Raw genomic sequence first — 20,098 nt, 5'->3', positions numbered from 1 at the left:
GTACTTCCGGTGAGCGTCTGCCTCCTTCTCTTGCGCCTCCATGTTAATGGCGGTAGCGGTTGCCGACTTGAGACTCTAAACCGGCCTCCGCAGGGAAGTTGCCCTTTCTTTCGGCTTCCGCCTGTCCCTGTCAGCACTTGTGCCCACGCCCTCCCTCGCCAGCATGTCTGTGGTGCCGCCCAACCGTTCGCAGACGGGCTGGCCCCGGGGTGTGAACCAGTTCGGGAACAAATACATCCAGCAGACCAAGCCTCTCACCCTGGAGCGTACCATCAACCTGTGAGTGACATCCCTTGCTGCCCCACTCCTCGGGCCGCGGTGTGCCCCCTCCTCACGCGTTCCCACCGCCCCCAACTCCCTCCACGCCACGAGCGCACCCGCAACGCCGCTTCAGTTTCTTCTCTCCCGCCCCCCGAAGCGCGTCCCCAACTCCTTTTCCTGAGGTGCGCGCGCCCTCGAACCCTAGGCTTCCGTGGGCATGGCGCGCTCCCGCCTCGTCTTGGCGCTCTCAGTTTTTCACTCAACACGTGGGTGTGCCCCATGCCAACATCCCCATTTTAAACATCACCAGTTTAAAGGATTTCAGGACGTCGTAGATTACAATTCCTTAATTCTCCAAATAGAGGAGAGAGATGACTTTGTTAGTCCATAAACATTGCTCTGTGCCACATCCGGGGCTAAGCTCTGGCTACAGCCCCAGCCTTTTAGGAGTTACAGTCTAATCGGGGGAAGACAGTGTGCAAACAAGCCATATGCAGGATAAATAGGAATGTACCGGCCAGACACGAGCATTAGGGGAATTCAGGAAAAGCTCCTGAAGGTGAAATTTTCGTTGAGACTTGGAGCCAGGAGGCCAGGAAGGAAGAGTATTCCAGTCATGGGAGACAGCCAGAAAAAATACCCAGAGTTGGGAGATGGAGTGTCTTGTGTGTGAGGAGTGACATGGAACCATTGTCACTAGATAATAGGTTCAAATATGGACTCAGACACTTTTTAGCTGTGTGACCCTGGGCAAGTCACTTAACCTCCATTACCACTTTTCTGCCTTAGAACCAATACACAGTATTGATTCCAAGGCTGAAGGTAAGGGTTAAAAAAAATTGGAAGGAAGCGGTAGGATAGATTGTGAAGAGCTTGATCTCATCTGGTTATACCAGGAATAAATGACAAAACTGGAAATCATGGACTATAAAGCTGGAAGATAATCAATAAGCATTTATTTAAGCACCTGCTATATGCCAGGCACAGTGCTAAGGATACAGAGAAAGGCAAAAGAATCATCTACAGATGGTGTTAATCCCTGCTCTCTAGGAGCTCAGTGTAATGGGGGGAACAACACAAATAACTATGTACAAACAAGATACATACATACATATATATGTATGGTAAATTAGAGATAACAGATAGAAGGAAAGGACATTTGAGAACATCTAGTCTAAAGGGATGGGGGATGACGACCTCTACCCTAATCTTTGGAGACCTAATGGATAGAGGCACTCATAGTCAACTTTCCTTCTGGTGAGCAACTACATTATTTACCAGGTTGTCCACGTATCATGGGTTTTTTTAAGTAACTCCTGCTTAGATATTTGATTGATTGGCAAGTGGGAGGAAATGAGGTCTTTTTTGCTATTTCTTTTAAGGATGTTGCACCCCCCCCCAACCTGGCATGTTGTAGTATATGTGGTTGCTATATGGTACTGCACTGTTGCTATGGGAACACATCATTCTTTGCTAGGAGAGAATAATCCCAGAAGAGCATATATGTTGTATTCTCTCCTCAAAATGAATGTGGCTTAAGGTTTTTGCTTAAACTTAAACGTTACAGTTTATCAAATCCATATTCTATCAGACAGATAATTCACATTTGGAATCTTATACCAGGAAATAGGCAGCATTTTTTGCTACTCTGTGAGTGAGTATATGTATTCTGTGGGAATTACTATTTATTCTACCATTTACTCAGTCTTACAAAGTTAACAAAATGCAGGCACTCATTACCAGCCTTAAATTTTTTCCATTTGGTTAAAAAAAAAAAGGAATGGTCATTAATGTAAAGAACTTTAAAAGTTAGCTTGTGCCTTTGGTATTTTTGAGTATAAGATGTAGTCTGCTGATTTTTCTCTCAGCAATTTGAAAATAATACCTAAAGCTGTTGTCAAACTCCCAAACCTGAAAGCATTCAAATTGAGTTGCTTAATCTTTTAATCTGTGGGTAGACAATCAGAATTAATGATCACTAATAATCTTTCAATTCTGATGCTATGAAAATCAACTTGTGAGCCTGCATGGAAACAACAAACATTTATAACAATTATATAAGAAAAAGCATTCTTAGTTCTAAAATTAACAATTGTGAAACACAATTTGTTGGAAAGTTAGGTTGCTTAATAGACTTTTTTTTCATCATTCTGGGTGGGCAAGAAACATGCTAAACTGAAAATAACCTTCATTCTTCTCTCAAAAAATTTTTCTTTGTTGTTGTTTCAGTTTTGTGAGACTCTTCACCCTATTTGGGGTTTTCTTGGCAGAGTGGTTTGCCATTTTCCTTCTCCAGCTTGTTTTACAGCTGAGGAAACTGAGACAAACACAGTTAAATGACATGTTCAAGGTGTCACAGCTAGTAAGTGTCTGAGGCTGGATTTGGACTCGAGACTTCATAACTCCAGGCCTGGCACTCTTATCTACTGCACCACCTAGCTGACCCTCAAAATAATATAGGTAAAAATTTGATGTAAAGAACCTGTAAAGAATAATTTTCATAATTGTAATGTCTCTTGATTTTTCATATTTCACTTTGGAGAATTAGGGGAAGGAGAACTTGCAGGGTTGCTATATCATGTCTAAAGATGTTCTTGGACCCTCTAGCCACATAGTAATTACATTGTGTTGGTGAATTTTGCTGTATTTTTTTCCTTTCATTTAAGAGTTAATTTGAAGTGAGAAAGTGCCTATAAATCTAATTTAGAAATAAGATGTTTGGTTTTTCTATTTGTTCTTTTTGGTATTAGGGTTATATTAGGTAAACTATGTAACCCTTTCACTATCAGAATTTTATGGTAAATTAAAAATGTATGTGTGTAGCAAAAACATCCCTCAAAATATAGGGAAAACTTGGATCTGAGGAGAAGCCACCTGCAGGTAAAGAGTACAAAATGAACTATATAAGATCCTAAATTTTTAAACTTGTCCCTACAAAAATTTTGAATTTTTCAGGGCCTGCATATCTTCTGTTTAACATGGGGGAATGACACGAACACATACCTGTGATCTAGTATAAGACATTTCCCCCTTACTTCTATCTCCCTCCCTCTTCCCTGGAAGCACTGAAAATTTGTTTTGCTTAGGATCAGGCAACCACTTTGTGTCAGAAGCAGGAATTGAATCCCTATCTTCCTGACTCTTGCCAGCTCCCCTTCCTCCTCCTTTGACAGCTTTCCATCCACTAAGTTGCTAGGTGATGAAGAAGATAGATCTGGACCTGGAGTTCTGAGGGCTTGAATTCAAATGTAGCTTGGGGCATTAGTCACGTGATTCAGGCCAAATTAGTTAAGTCAATTTCAGTTTCCTTATTTGTAAAATAGAGGTGATGATTAGCCCCTTTGACTTTGAGGTTAAAATGAGATAATTTATGTAAAGTGCTTTGTAAACTTTAAAGTCTATATAAATGCTAGCTATTATTGTCATTATTACTACTACTTCTTTTTCTTTAAACCCTTACCTTCCTTCTTGGAGTCAATACTGTGTATTGGCTCCAAGGCAGAAGAGTGGTAAGGGCTGGGCAATGGGGGTCAAGTGACTTGCCCAGGGTCACACAGCTAGGAAGTGTCTGAGGCCATTTTTGAACCTAGGACCTCCTGTCTCTAGGCCTGGCTCTCAATCCACTGAGCCACCCAGCTGCCCCCACTACTACTTCTTTTAAGATGTTAATGTTTATGTGAATTGCCCCTCTGGAAGACTTGTCCGACTCCTTTGGAGAAGTAGATATTTCCTGGGTTAGACACTTGGGTTTGTATTTGGGACAGAATGGCTTAAAAATTAAAATGGGTTTTAAATCAGATAGTGGAAGGAGCATTCTGGATGAATTGATCCAAAAATAAGAGTGGCCTAAGAGGTATTCTTTCCAAAAAGCTTATTAAAAAGATGTAAAAGTAGAGAACATTAAGAGTACAGCTGGAAGGGCTTGGAGGTGTATAGAGAGCCAAGCTTGGAGACTAGAGGCCCTTTATTCAAATTTGGCCTCATTCACTTCCTAGCAGAGATCCCAGGCAAATCACTTAGTCCCAGTCTCCTAGCTTTTGCCACTCTTCTGCCTTGGAATGATACTTAATATCAATTGTAAAACAGAAGGTAAGATTTTTTTGTTTTTGTTTTTGTTTTTGTTTTTAAGAGTATAGCTGGAAGAATAGAACATGGAGTGGTATGATTCAACTAAAGGAACCTGAAGGGTTTAGAGATATGATGCTTTAAACAGGAAAGGTTGCTAAAAAAAACACAGACTTTGTTGACAGAGTCTGTATAGTATGTCTGTATAGTCAAAGCTATGGTTTTTCCAGGAGCAATGTATAGCTTCAAAAGTTGGACTTCAAAGAAAGCTGAGCTTCAAGGGTCTAGGACAGTGATGGTGAACTTTTTAGAGACCAAGTGTTGTGCCCCGCCCTACCAAACTTGAGTGCTACCTGCTCCTCATCCCCACTGGGCTGCTGGGCAAAGTGAAAAAATGTCCTCAGGCATGGTGGAGAGGGGGAAGGGAGCAGCTTGGCCTTCTTGAGTACCTTTGGTCTTCTAGTAACCAACTGGCTGGTGATGGTACTTGTGCCCTCTTTGTCACGTATGCCATAGGTTTGCCACCACAAGTCTAAGAGATCAAATCAGTCAATGCTTAAAAAAAATTAATTCAGACTGTTCACCAGAAGGTCAAATACTGAAGCTGAAGCTGAAATATTTTGGCCACATAATGAGCAGACAAGACTCATTGGAAAAGACTGGGAAAGATTGAAGGTAAAAATAGAAGAGGACAGAGGATGAGATGGATAGATAGTGTTATGGAAAAATCGAATATGAACTTGGACAAACTTTGAGAGATATTAGAGGATAGAAGGGCCTGGCTTGCTATGTTGCAGGAGTCATGAAAAACCAGACACAACTGAATGAACAACACTAACATTTGGAGACTTTAGCTCAGTTTGTGGGGAAGTTCACTGTTGATTTCAACCTGAAGCTACAGTGAAGCAGGCCTAAGAAACAGATGTACAAGATTTAAAGGGGTGGGCCAGTAGGAAGAAAGAGGGTAGACAAAGAAAAAGGAATTTCAGTAGACTCCGGGGTTTGAACAAGGGAAATACGATCAGTAAGTAATAAGCTGAGGTTTCCCTGGTATATGAATTGTATAAGAAATCATTCTTATTGATCTTTTGTACATTTGAACTTGATTGCATGTGGTGGAAAGATTGTGACTAAAGAGTAGAAAATTGGGGAAAGATATAAACCTTAGGATATGGTCTTTGTTCACTATATAATACTTTGATCTTAGCAGAAAAGAGGAGATAGCTAGTCTTTGTTAATGGAAAATATCTGTTTAGAAGAAGATTGGCATTCTTATATAACAGTGATGACAAACCTTTTAGAGACCAGGTGCCCAAATTGCAACCCTCATGCTGACAGGGGAGGGAGGAAGTGCTCCCATTGGACTGCAGAGGGGCAGATCATGTGAGAAATGTCCTCAGGCATGCATGGAGATGGGGAAGGGAGCAGCCCCCTCTGGTACATGTGTAATAAGTTTGTCAACATGGCTATATAGGGTTACTCCTAAACCTAATGTTAACTGGAACTATAATCTGTTATGTCAGGAGATCTCTAGAACATTTAGTTAGCACTTAGGAGCTTTTTATGATGGAATAAGACGTTATCTCTTGTTTGGAGCATGTCTTTATGTTATTGTTCAATTGTTTTTTAGTTATGTCTGACCCTTGTGACCCTATTAGGAGTTTTCTTGACAAAGATACTGGTTTGCATTTTCTTCTCTGGCTTATTTTACAAATGAGGAACCTGAGGCAAACAGGGTTAAGTGGCTTGCCATGGGTCATAGAATAAGTGTCTAAGACAAGGTTTGAACTCAGGGGAGAAGAGTCTTCCCGACTCCAGGCCTCATACTCTACCCACTGTGCCACCTATTATTAATTGTGCCACCTAGCTGTCCATACCCATGTATAGAAGCACTTATTCTGTATAAAGTGAAAGGCAGGCAGTGTGATAAAGAGAAAATGAGGAAGACCTGATTGGGTTCAAAGTCAGCCTTTTATACACACTAGCTGTATGACCATGGGCCAGTCACTTAATCTCTCAAGTGTCCCCCAGAATTCTCTTAAGTATTCCAGAAAATTATGTTGGTTGAACGAGTTTCCACACAAATAGTTCCCTCTACTAATGGGTTCCAACCAAATTTATGTATTGTTGGGTATATGATTGTGTGTGTGTGTGTGTGTGTGTGTGTGTGTGTGTGTGTGTGTGTGTGTGTGTAAAATCATAAACATATAGTCCTATTTGACAGTACCTGTGTCCCTCATTTGATACCTCTGAGCTTCTTTTTCCAGGATTGTAAGATCTGCTTTATAGTGTGGTTATGGGAGGATGTTAATGAGATGTTAAAATTTGCAAACCTTAAAGTCCTATTAAGAAAGCCAGGTTTTAATTAAGCACTATGCCAGATGCCATGAGAGTTTACCATCTAGTAGTAGATTGTTCATCATTTTCAGGTTATGCACTTTTTTTTGTTTGTAGGTACCCACTTACAAATTATACCTTTGGTACAAAAGAGCCTCTTTATGAAAAGGATAGCTCTGTTGCAGCTCGATTTCAGAGGATGAGAGAGGAATTTGACAAGATTGGAATGAGGCGGACTGTAGAGGGTGTTCTCATTGTTCATGAGCATCGGTTACCCCATGTGTTACTCCTGCAGCTGGGCACAACTTTTTTCAAACTGTAAGTTCTGGAAATTGATAATCAGGTTGCTTTTAATAAAACTGCTGTTTGATACAACTTGTAAAGTGTTATCACTTATGATTAAGTGATTAAGTCTTTTTACTGCCCTGCCTTTTTAATAGTAAAATGTCTAATTCATTTCTATTTATTACCAGTGTTAGAGATTCAGCCATATTAAATTTTTTTAAATGAATTTTTCCAAGTTTAATCCCTATAGTTGCATTACTTTTTATAGGAACAATTGATCTTTTTATCTAAAAATGAATAGACTCCCCCTCCCCCTCCATCCCTTTAAATGTTATGGGATTTTACTTATGACATTTGTTAACAAAAGTTTACTTGTTTGATTTTTGTGAAAATATGTGTTTGACCAGTAACTGGACCATGCTAGAAGGAAAGATCTACTATTGAATCTAGTGCTAGATATTACACTGCAAGGAAAGAATAGAGCCACTGCACAGGAGCCTCCTTATTTTCTGTTCCTTAAATGTATTTCTGCTTGTCACTATATCCTCAAGTGAGACAATGGAGTGGGTAGATGGCTGGTAAATAGATTTTTATATGGAAGGCCAACATATATAATGAAATTTGTTTGGATAGGTATTTGCAATGCTAAAATTTTCATTTTGTTTTGTCATTGAACATTGATTTAGCTTTCTAGAATATAAGGTTATTGATTTAAAAACCCTTAAAATTAAATAATTTTTTAGATCAAGCTTACTATTTCAAATCCTTAAAAGAAGTAGTGAGTAAACATTTGTTAAGCACTTACTATATGTAAAGCATAAGTTTTGAGAATACAAAGGAAGGTAAAAACAGTTCCTGCTCTCAAGAAGTGTATAATATTCTGTTGGGGAAGATAAAGAATGGGAATGAGTAGATATTTTGAGATCTGTCCAGAGAATATGGAATTTAATATGGGTGGGCATTAAACAGCTGAGAGATTGGGAAAGGCTTCCTACAGAAGGTAAGATTTAAACCGAGTCTTTGGTGAGGAGGAAGAGAGGGAGAGGCATGGGAGAGAGCTCATGCAAAGGCATAGAGATGGAAGGTGTAGTGGCTGCTTGAGGAAATGCAAGTAGCTGATTTTATAGGGAGTTACTAGAGCCCATTGAGCAATAGGAATGATGTGATCAGACCTTTCAAAAAATCACTGGCAGTGGAGGGAAGATTGTTGTGGGGAGAGATTTGAAGCAGGGAGTGAGTCAGAAAGCAAGTGCAGGGTAAGGTGATGATTAACTGTATGAGTAGAGAGGAGGAGATATATCTCAGAGATGTTATGAAGGTAGAAGTGACAAATGTGTCAGTGTATTAGGTATATGAATGAGGTGTGTGAGAGTGAAGAGTAATAACACCAAAGTTGCACATCTCATGACTGAGAGGATGGTAAAACCCTCAGAAGAAATAGAGAAGTTGAAAAGTCAGGTGTGTTTTATAAGAAGATAATGAGTTTGGTTTGAAAATGTTGAATTGGAGATGCCATGGGGACCTCTGACTTAAAATGTCCAAAAGGCAACCAATGATGCAAAAGTTTTAGTGTAATTTTAAGCTATTATTCTTAAAACATTAACTCTTAAAACTGCACTAAGACTTTGGAGATAGCCTGTATGTTTGGGGAATTATTTATAGAGAAGATAATTGAACTGTGATCACCAAGTGAGAAAGTATAAGAGAGAAAGGACGGAACCTTGGAGATCATTGATGTTTAGTGGGCATGACATGAAGGAGACTAGGAAAGAGTATGTAGGAGCAAAACAAGATTTTATTAGTGTCATGTTACAGAGAGCAGGAAGGATCCACATTCAAAAAAGGCTTTTAGGTTTTGCAGTGAAGAGATTTGGAAAGGACAGTTCAATTAAATGCTAAGATGGCAGACCACATTGCAGAGGATTTAGAATAAAGTGAGATGAAAGGAGTGGAGTCACTTAGTATGGATGACTTTCTTAGAGACTTAGCCAAGAAAGGAAGTAGAAACACAAGAGAGTTGCTAGTGGGAAAATTAAGATCAAGTGAGGGTTTTTTAAAGAATGGAAGAGACAGGGACATTTTTCCAGGCAGCAAGGCAGGGCAGGTGCAAGTAGAAAGAGATTCAAACTAATTGGGAGAATGGGGATGATAATAGGAGGTAGGAGTGGAAAAGGGATGTCTGGCTGGAGAGGTTAGAAGGGGATGGGATCAAGGTTGCATAAAAGCAAGGTTTACCCTAGCAATCAGAAGGAGCCACCTCTTCATCTTAGACCAGAATGAAGGAGGAGATAAGTAGGAATTAACATGGTAGTTTTTCACAATACTCTTGAATATTTTAAGGCTTGATATTTGAAGTATTGGCATATTTCATTTGGAAATTAAAATTTCACTTTTGTGATTTCTTGGGAAAAACAAATGTTACAGTAATTTTGTTAAAATTTTAACAATTTTAACAATTAACAGACCTGGTGGTGAACTTAATCCAGGAGAAGATGAAGTAGAAGGACTCAAACGTTTAATGACAGAGGTATTTTCTTTTACTTCACTTTTTAAATACAAATATTTTCAAATTGGTGAGTAATTGGGATTATTCATGTATAAATTACCTTGATTTATTTGGAGTTTTATTTGTTTGTCTTGTTGAGGTTTTAGTTTCATTGGTTAAACTTTAGCCATAGAAGTTATGGTACATGGTTAATTATTTTATCTTTTCCCTTTGCATTATTCCTTGTAGTCATTATTTAACTATGATTCTAAATTTGTTACCTTTTTTAAAAAAAAAATTCTAGTGTCAGATGCTGTATACTTTATTGCAAAAATTTGCAAGATAGTGTGATTTTTGAAGGCACTGTAATTCTTAGAACTTGTTCTGGGTTAGATTTTTATATGATAAGAAACAGCATTAGAAAGATACCAGAGCACTTGTTTGGTAAAATGAAGTAGTATATAGCTATGCTGGTTGGGCAGAAGTTCTTTAACATACTTGAAACATGCCTTGGATGAATATAGTGAAAAATATCAATGTGGACACTTGTTTGCAGTAGTTGAAATAGCCAATTTATAGAAGCCCCTAGTAAAAAAAAAACTGCTGAATTAATTCTTGAAAAATATCTGACAGCTGGCTAATTTAAAGCAGTGACCAGCTTCACAGTTTTTGTTGTATAGTTAGAAAAGAAATAAATTTGCCCTCCTCAAGCAGTCGATTACAGTTATTCAGTTTGAAATAATTATGAATGCTATGAGATTGACAGATACAACAAAGTAAACAGGCAAAATTCTTTAGAGAGGACAAATTGTTAGTATGGAAAATCTTTTGTCATATATGTATTGCTAGAAGGGACATTCACATTTAGGAATCAGTACATAGTGTTTTTTACTAATTATAAATTACTTCTTTTTGATAGATACTGGGGCGCCAAGATGGAGTTCTGCAAGATTGGGTCATTGATGACTGCATTGGTAATTGGTGGAGACCAAATTTTGAACCCCCACAGGTTGGTGTCTTAAATTATATTTGTTGGGCATTTGTGGCAAAATCTAAACTCCTCTTTTCAACTATTTCCATATAACTATAATACAATTTTTAATTATGCATAAAGTGACTAAAATGTCCTCCTTGCCTTTTGAAACAAAAATTCCATTGCTAAGCATATTCATAGGGCTATATTGAGAAATTTAGATGATATAAAACAAAAGATAGCAAAATTCTTTTTCAAATGGTTATAGCAGAGGTGATTTTGTCTTAAAAAGTTGCATACATTTAGCATTTCTTTGAAACAGATAAGCTAATTAGTTTAATGCTATGTGTGTTTAACAGGTGGATTATATTTTTCTTTACTGTGTAGTAGTGTATAACTCTTTGTGGCCCCATTTGGGATTTCCTTCTCCATCTCATTTTATAGATGAGGAAACTGAGGCAAACAGAGTTATGTGACTGGCCCTAGGTCACACAGCTAGTAAGTTTCTGAGAACAGATTGAACTTGAGAAGAGGAGTCTTCCTGGCACTCTATCCACTGAGCCATTTAGCTGCCCATTTGTCCCCATAGTAAATATCAGATTATCTTTTTTCCTTTTCAATTTCTGTTGATATCTTGTTTTTATATTATTTTCATTCCAGTAGGTAGTCTCCACCATCTCCTACACAGTGATTCATTGTAACAGAGAATTTTTAGAAGGGGAAATGCAAGCTTTAAAAAAAAATGTCTAGATTTTCATGTATAAATTCCCCTTAAATTCTTTTCATATAGAAATATTCCTTAAATTCTGAAGGCCTTTAAAGAGTGATGGCTTAATCTTGTTCTGTTAATGAAACTCCCTTGAGATAATTGGAGATGTCAGAAAGGTCAAAAGATAAGAAATATAAAGGTTTGGGCTTAGTATTAAGCTTAAATTTAAACTAAAAACCTAGTGTATTGCCTTTTCTCTAATAGTTCATTCAATATGATGATACTCTGCCTTGCCAATGTCTTTCCCCATAGAAGATTTTTATACAAATGAAATCAAGTATCAATCTGTATCTGTGTATATGAACCTTGAATCATTTTTTCCCCCCTCTTTTTTAAACCTCAATTGTTAAAACCATCTTTTCACCTATCTGCTATCTTTCTAAATCATTGTTCACTTGCCTGGTTTGTGCCAAATTGTGAGACAAATGAATAGAAGCAGTTTGTTCTAGTTTACTACAAAGTAGGGATGACTAGATAAAATAAACTTTGGGGGAACCAAGTGCATCTGCATTTTTAATAGTGTGAGAGGGCCTCTGGTGAGGAACTTCTCACTACTAGTGTGAACTCTGTACTTAGAGTGGGGCACCAGAAGGTTAAATAATTTGTTCAGGGTTACACAGCCAAATTTTGTCAGAGGAGAAGTCTTCATAACTCTAAGACCAACTCTATCCACTATGCCACGTTGCCTGAATAAAACTTTTTTTTTTTAAACAAACTCAGGAGAACTATGTTCTGTTTTGTGACCGCTTAAATAATTTTATACTTCAGTTTCCTCATGTAAAATGAGAGGGGTAGATTAAATGATCTATGAGGAATCTTTAAGATCTCAAATTCTTTTTTGTGTTCTTACTTAATTTCCTGATAAATAACAATTTCATAAATAATCACACCAGAACTTTAGAAAATTTAACATACTGATGGAGGATGGGAACTGAGTTTTTTAAATCAAGTTTTATGCAAAAGTCATTTAAAAATATTGTTATTTTCCAAATTTTGGATCTATTGGTTATGTGCTCAGATGTTTTTAGTGATTCTTAATTCTCTTGTTATTTTAGTACCCATATATTCCAGCACATATTACAAAGCCTAAAGAGCACAAAAAACTCTTTTTGGTTCAGCTTCAAGAAAAAGGTAAGTATTTACTGCTGTCATAGTTTTACTACTAAGACTCAGAATATTTCTAGTTCTTAAAATTTTTTTCTTAAAACTTACTTTGAAGGAAGTTAGCTTAGAATCTTTGGTGATGTCAAGGCATCTGTTCAACATTAAAAGAATCAACTTAGTTAACACATACTAATTATACGTTGCTTGATAATATACTCAGATATTGACTAGATTTGGGATATCAGAGGTGAGGCTTCCTGGCTCTGAGACCAGTTCTCTAATCATTACTCCACATCTACCATTTATAAAGTTTAGTATAAGGAAAAATTAAAAGTAACTGGTTCTAAATAAAAATTACTTTGAAAGCAAGTAAACACTTAGGACAGCTCACAATTTGGGCTCTGTGGTGTTCAGAATTAGTACTGACTTTCATAAACTGTATAATTACTCTTGGGGAAGTAAGGACTACATAGCTTTTCAAATTGAGTGGTACGTTTTGAGGATTAAAATTTTAAATAAAAATCTCAAAGACATTATTATTCTAACTCTTATGACAAACTGTTGTTTTATATCCTTATGTTTCACTTACTTTGCTAGAATTTAAAAAGTGAATATAGACGCTTCAAATCGACATTAGTATTAATGTTACTCTATAGGGGCAATTAGCTTAAAAGCAATAAATAAGAGAATATTATTTATATGAGTTTGTTGAAATAGATTTGTATAATCTTATCCCCTCAAATATTTGTAAATATTGTAAATTTCATAAGAACATAGCAAGAAACTTTAAAAGTATTAAAGCATTATACTGTCATTAATAATTGTGTTATTTTTTAATGAATTAAAAGACTAATTCTTTGTTTAATTGTAGCCTTGTTTGCGGTCCCCAAAAATTACAAACTGGTAGCTGCACCATTGTTTGAATTATATGACAATGCACCAGGATATGGACCTATCATTTCCAGCCTTCCTCAGCTTTTGAGCAGGTAAAGAATGTCAGGGTATCATTAATATTTTTTGAAGATTTAGAATGTTCTGAAAAGATCAAGAAGTAATCATTTTCTGGATTCTGGTGCATTTTAATTTTAGAAACCATATCTTAAGTCAGTAAAGAGTACAGATAATCACATTTAAGATGGCATAGGTTAAAACACTTTAGATAGCTTGGGGCAATTAAGGCATGTTGAACTGGAGGCTAAAAGCTTTTAATTTAGTGTAGTATTACACACCTAGAAGATATATATGCAAGCAAATTTTAAGGAAATGAGTATTTTCATGAATACTTGGCACTGGGATTTTGCGATTTTTTTTGAAGTAATATCTAGCTGCGTTACTTGTATTGAAGTCCTTTATCGAAAGAAGAGGATGTCATGAGGTCTTGTTGGAGTATAAGTATACAAAAAGAAAAGTGAAAGAGTTGAATGTTTTTTAACTATGCTTAAAGTATTACCCTTCTATTACAGACTACCTAATGAATAATGAACTAGGTCCTGGGTTTCTCTATGCCTACGTACTTTACTATATTTTTATGAGGTTCATGCTGGATAATTATGAGACACATGCTGAATATATGTTATTTTGTTTTTTTTTTAAGTTAATGATCTATAAAAATTATCCTAGTAATAAAAAGGCTTTCTTTCTCTTTTTTTAAAATTCAGGTTCAATTTTATTTACAACTGAATTCCTGAGCCGTAGAGGAGTAAAAGAAGCCGTCTCTGTGAGCACAGCTATACAATGTAGAAGAAGAATAAACAGGATAGGAAGTTTCTTTTTGTTTTTCCCCCCTTTTGCCTCAGATTGTTCCCCCAAATTGCCTCATACTTTATATTGTTTGCATAGTAAAGTGAATCTGAAGAACTGTCCTAGATAGTGGTGTAAACAAATGTGATAATGTATATTTCACTTTTGGTTCTACCCATACTTTTTGTACAACATTAAACAAAGTGGACCTATTTCTATTTGTATTTTTTACTTTATATTAAATCTTTCTTTTAAATCCTTACAGGTGATGATCATAATATTTTATTCTAGGCTGGTGGTTATTAATGGGAAACTTTAGATTTAGTGCACCAAACTACATTTGGTCCCTGTTATAATATCATTGTAAGGGTTCTTGAAGCATTATCATAACGAGATCCTTCAGGTACTGCTGAGATCTCGTTTTCCTCACATGGAGTGAAAGGATTCTTCAAAAAAGTAGGAACTCTCAAAAATTTACTTGAAAAATTAGTAAGACTACATTGTGAAGACAAGATAAGAGTGGGCTAAAATGAGAGACTACTCTTCAGTTTTTTATTTAATGGGAAGGTAAGTCTGTATGTTGTGATATTTTGTTTACTCAGAAACATGCCATTCAATATGGACCTTCTTTCCAAGATAATTTTAGAACTTTAGTGAAGATATTGATCTGTAATGGTTAGTTAATACCCTTTAAAATACAGGTTTTTCATGGTTTCATTCACTGAGTGTTTTGGTGCTTGAAGATATTGGGTATAGCATACATGTTAACCTAAAATATATATTTATATGTAAATTGATGAAAACATAATCTTGGATACTAACACTAAAAACTATCCAAAATATTTTTGTAATCCAAATTAATTTAGTAGTGAAGGAAGGCAGAAACTAACTTTTTGTATGTATAAGTAAAAATACACCAAATGAAGACTTTGAAATTAGTGGTTAATTAAATTTTAAATTTGGGAAAAACGTTTTATGGATGAAGGAATTTCTTCAAATACAAATGAGTAATTTTGCTTTTTTAGATGTATGTTCATAATTAAGATTTTAATATAGAATTTATTGATGATGGGCTTTAACGGAAAGAAATCAACAAAAACTGATAGCTTAAAGTGTATGTAATTAGGTATAGAATCAATATACAGGAGTAAATTATTCTTATAAATGAGTTCTCTTGGGCCCTTAATTATCTCTGATACCTACTGTAGTAATTTTCTTCTAAATAATCCCAGAAGTGGGAATTAAGGATTATTCCTAAATTGTCATCTCTAATTAAAAAGCAATGTATTTTTGCTTATCTTATGTTTAAATTAAAATGCTAATTTTTTCAGAAGAATGCTGTAGAATTGAGTTGAGGTCATGTTTAGTGCTTTCATAGAATGGAATATCACCTGAAACTTTGATCATGCTTATTTATTGTGATGATCAGATGGTCCCATTCATCTGTTTAGTCATTCAGGATTTAGTGGTTTGACTTTTTTGGATGGCCTCATTATGTGGGGAATATGACTGTTGAATAGCCCTGTCCTGGAGGTAAGGAGGATTTGATCTGAAAATTGCTTTGGGGAATTTCAAGCCTATTTGTTTGGCCTTATTTCTCAGGCATTGTAATCTTGATTCCCCTTTTCAAAACCTGTCACTTAGATAATCTAAACTTCACTTCCCTTTGAATAGAATGTGTTAACCACACCTGGGCCTTCCTAGATGTGCTTTTTGAGGGTCAGAGTTTGGGGTGTTTTTTGTATGTCTGTGATATTCATGTTTTTGTTCATTTAAGAAAAAAATCTTGGTCAGATATATTTGTTGTTTCTAGCACAGTTGCGGCCTTCTTACTTAAGCTTTTCCCAAGTAGCCAATCACTATTTGATAGGGTTGAGGTACTGGCTATGATTTAGCTCTTCCATGAACACAGCCATTTTTACATGAGAGACTTTAGTGGGAAAAAAAAATTAAATTCTATGAAGTCTTACATAATATTGGATTTTATACAACTTGGACGGAATAAATTTAGTTTTGGCTAAATGGAATTATATTTTGTTCTATTAGTTACAAGTGGTCATTAAAGTTATATAAAATTATGATTCACTTGATTGGACTGATTGTTTTTCTTTGCCTCTAAAACTTCTTATTTGCTACTCTGTGGGTAGTAACCACAGATACAGTTTTTGCAGACCTTTTTACTTCCCTTCAAAAATAGTAAGCCTATAAGAAAATAAAATCGGGCATATTCCTACATTAAGGTAATGTGTAGATTTTGTAAGCATATATGTGAACTAATAAAATGTGTTTCTTGTATACAATACTAATTTAAAATGTATTTAATAATTTTGATTAATTTTGATTTGTGTTCAGGTTTCTATTCATTGACATTCATTTATACAGTATTTATTATTGAGCATTTACCGGATAAACCACAAACAAATTAGATTTCTTGTTCTTTTGTTTCAGAATTGCAGTATATGCAGTATCATTTGCGTTGAAGTTTTCTGACTATGATGAACATTGATTCAGAATAACATTTAAAGTATTCGATAGACTGGGAAGGAATCCTATATTCATTTGCCTTAAAATCTTGTCAGTGTCAAAATATCCTTTTTATTATCACCTAATTTTTTAATGTATGAATCTATTTGATTACAAAAATAAACTAGTGTGAGACAGTCCAAAAGTCTTTAGGCTCTGGAAATTTAAAAGCACTAAGACTTGTGACCCTCTTGGAAATAGCGAGGTGACTCAGTGGATTAAGAGCCAGGTGGAGAGATGGGAGGCCCTCCATTCAAATGTGGCCTCAGATACTTACCAGCTTTATGACCTATCCAAGCCAATTAATCCCTATTGCTCAGCCTTTACCACTCTTGATGCACCTTAAATTCTTTTTTTTTTTTTGTTAAAAAACCCTTACCTTCCTTCTTGGAATCAATACTGTGTATTGGCTCCAAGGCAGAAGAGTGGTATGGGCTAGGCAATGGGGGTCAAGTGACTTGCCCAGGATCACACAGCTGGGAAGTGTCTGAGGCCACATTTGAACCTAGGACCTCCCGTCTCTAGGCCTGGTTCTCGATGCACCTTAAATTCTAAGACAGAAGGTGGTAAGATTTTTTCTTTTTTTAAGAATTTGGGACTCTATACTAAGTAATTAAAATGTGGTATATAATACAAATCAGAAAATGCCAAGCTTAATGCTGTAATTGGAGAAACTTTTCTATCATAAATGACTTTACCATCTTTATATTTTGCTATTATTTTGTTATGGTTCTTTTAAGTAAAATTTTAATCTTTGAGTATTGCATGTGAAGAGTTTTAACTCAGTTTGCTTAGTAGGTTTTTACTTGAGTGAGAAAAATATGAGGTTTTCCAAATGACAAGTTAACAAAGAATAAGATGAAAATTATTTTCTAAATTTAGAAAGATGAAGTAGATTCTTCAGTTTTTGGTTGTTTTTCAAAGCTTTTTAAAAAGTTCCACATATACTACAGTATCACTGAGATCATATACTTGGAGAAGCTTTTGCATACCTGTTTTCATGGGGTTTAACATTTTTTACTAGATAATAATGTTTGGAACAAACTGTACTGATCCCTAAGACAGATTCAGGGAACTTGCTACTTTGTGTGTTTTGCCAAAGAAATTTGTAACAAATTTTTAGAACTATAATATCATCCCAGCATTTTATGTTAGAATATGCTCCATAGTTTTTCCAATTACTCATCACTTAAGCATTATGTGATTGGGTTTAATTAGACTCAGTGTTTGCCTAAATCATAAAGATTAAAGAGCAAAAGTATTATTTATTATATTATATTATTATTATAGTATTGTATAGTAGTATAATAGTATATAGTATAGTAGTATATATTATAATCATCAGTAAAGTCCATTTTAATAATAGCATTTGCAAGATACTTCATCTTGTTAAGTTTTTTTTTGCTTTAAATTGGACTGCTTAAAAGCTAGTGCTACTATGTATATAAAGAGTTTGTTTTAGTTAGTGACGTTGCATTATAAAGGTGGAACAGTAAGGAAGGATGTGTATGTACTGTTAGGATGTTAAGCCATGTTAGGAAATGCATATATTGAATTTTTAGATAGTATAAGGTTGGAAATATGTGCACATCTTTAGTTTGGCTTTAATAGTTAGCTGGTGTACTAAGCTTTTAGAAAATGTGTAAAAGAAACAAATTCTGGTTTTATTTTTATATATGGAGTGGAAAAGCTTAGTTTAAAAGGTCATTTTCTGTTCCCTTTGTCATTTTAAATAAAAACAATTTAAAACAAAAAGATTCTGTGAATGTTTAGGAACAGCTCCCTGTCTGTACTTAATCTCTTTATACTGTTAGTAATTCTGCCTTTTGGGGGGGGGGGGCGCAAATTCCAGTGGCAAAAGTTCATTAAGTTTTGATGTTTGAAATGAACAAATTAAACTACTTGTGAAAAAAAAATATCCTAACCACTTAAGCTAATCCCACTTTTAATGTTTGGAAAGCTTGATCTCTTTGCAAAATGAACTCTTGAGAAATAGAAAACTATTAGCTAGTATGTTTAACACAAATTTTATTGGGAGGAAGGGCAGTTGTCTAAAGCTAAATTAAGAGAGGAGTGGGAGCTTATAAACTACAACTTTTAAGAAAGGAAAAAGATGGACTCATTTGGTATTTTAAAATGAAAAATAGTGTGATATATGTAATATTAAAAATCACTTCTTAACAGCCTTTTCTTAAAATTGTAGGACATCATTTTAAGCCTATTGGGAATGTCTCATATCTATGCATCATGGCTTGGAATTTAATAGAACTTAGTCTAGGGATTGGATCTGTGGTTCCATGCAGGTCTGCAACTAGTTGTCTTAAAGGTATCTAGAATGTGGAGAAATTTGTTTGATTTTTTTAGATTCACATAGCCAGTATAGTATGCATTAGAGGCAGGATTTGAACTCTGTCACCTCTAAAGGAATTAGTATGAGGGTTTCGAATTTAACCTGCAAGTAAGTAAAAATTATCTCTCAAAAGATTACCTTTTAAAATTTATTTTGAGGAACTCAAAGGCAATATTGTAGAACTTTGAGCATCTGCATTCAAATCTTGGTTCCAATAACTGCCTCATCTGTAAAATAAGAATTGGATTAGAGAATCTCCAGGGTTCTGTCAATGTGGAATCAAAGAGAACCTCAAGTTTAGATAGCTTGAAAACTGGAGACCCTAAGTCGGTTCTTGCTCCCATGAGAATCCATCTTGAAGGGAATCTCAGACTAGCAGTTTCTGACCAATAAGAGACCCTAAGGTAAATGATGATCCCAGTTAGGTGGGGGCAAAGCTAATGCTAAGTACTCTTTTTGTCTTAAGTAGTCTTCCCCCTTGAGACCCTTTCCCTAGAAGACCAACCCCTGGGCTGGGACCATCCTTTTAGTGTCCATTGTAAGATGTCAATTCCCTTATACCCTAGCCTCTGACTATGGTTGTTCCTTTCCCAAGCCTGGTTATATCCTGTTTTGTGTAGTTAGAATACCCCAATTTCCTTATAGCCATGGTAATGTCAATCATATTTCCCTGTCCCTAGTTTCTCAGAAAGGTATATAAGTTCCCCAAATTCTTGTATTCTTAGGACTGTCATCTAGCACAGTGGCACTCCCTGGAGTCAGTGGCCAGAGCGACTGCCAGATTTGGGGCTCTGTGTGGAGACCTTGAGGAAAACACTGAACTTTTTTCCTTAAAGAGTGGTTTTTCTGACTATTAGTTGTTTTTGTTTTTTGTTTAACAGTTCCTTCCAGCTCATATGATTCTACTACTTTTCTAAAACTAGACTTGGCTGGACTGAATGAAGTAGTTTCCTCTTACGTTGACTTAAAGCTGTGTATTTAGCATTTAAATCAAATGATCTTGCATTTTGCCATTTTCCCTTTCTGTTTAAGGTGTCAGAAATATGGCAGTGGGTAAACATTGGAGAGAGAGCACAAGTGCTTAAAAAAGCCATATCTTCATGATGGCATTGAGGAGAATCAATGGTGACTAAATAGCCCAGAGATAAAATTATGTAATTTGATTATAAACCCTAGGAATAAATAACTTGGCAGAATTCACTTCAA

General features: G+C 35.7%; 1 protein-coding gene across 1 annotated transcript; it reads left to right on the top strand.

The window, feature by feature from the left end:
* The first annotated feature begins 147 nt into the window (after positions 1-147).
* On the top strand, positions 148-14,231 carry NUDT21 (nudix hydrolase 21). Its single transcript, XM_001364722.5, has 7 exons — positions 148-279; positions 6,781-6,981; positions 9,412-9,475; positions 10,353-10,442; positions 12,231-12,306; positions 13,151-13,265; positions 13,938-14,231. The coding sequence occupies exons 1-7, from the start codon at positions 164-166 to the stop codon at positions 13,957-13,959; spliced, it is 684 nt and encodes a 227-aa protein (XP_001364759.1). The 5' UTR covers positions 148-163; the 3' UTR covers positions 13,960-14,231.
* Positions 14,232-20,098: the final 5,867 nt, after the last annotated feature.

This window comes from Monodelphis domestica, chromosome 1 (assembly GCF_027887165.1).
Source record: "Monodelphis domestica isolate mMonDom1 chromosome 1, mMonDom1.pri, whole genome shotgun sequence".
Taxonomy (NCBI): domain Eukaryota; kingdom Metazoa; phylum Chordata; class Mammalia; order Didelphimorphia; family Didelphidae; genus Monodelphis; species Monodelphis domestica.
The sequence above is the reverse complement of the archived record's forward strand: the minus strand, read 5'-3'. Positions and strand labels throughout refer to the sequence as shown.

Coding starts and splice junctions, on each gene's coding strand:
- NUDT21 (XM_001364722.5), top strand. CDS start 164: ATGTCTGTGGTGCCGCCCAACCGTTCGCAGACGGGCTGGCCCCGGGGT. Junction 6,982..9,411: donor GGCACAACTTTTTTCAAACT/GTAAGTTCTGGA, acceptor AACAATTAACAG/ACCTGGTGGTGAACTTAATC. Junction 10,443..12,230: donor CAAATTTTGAACCCCCACAG/GTTGGTGTCTTA, acceptor TTGTTATTTTAG/TACCCATATATTCCAGCACA.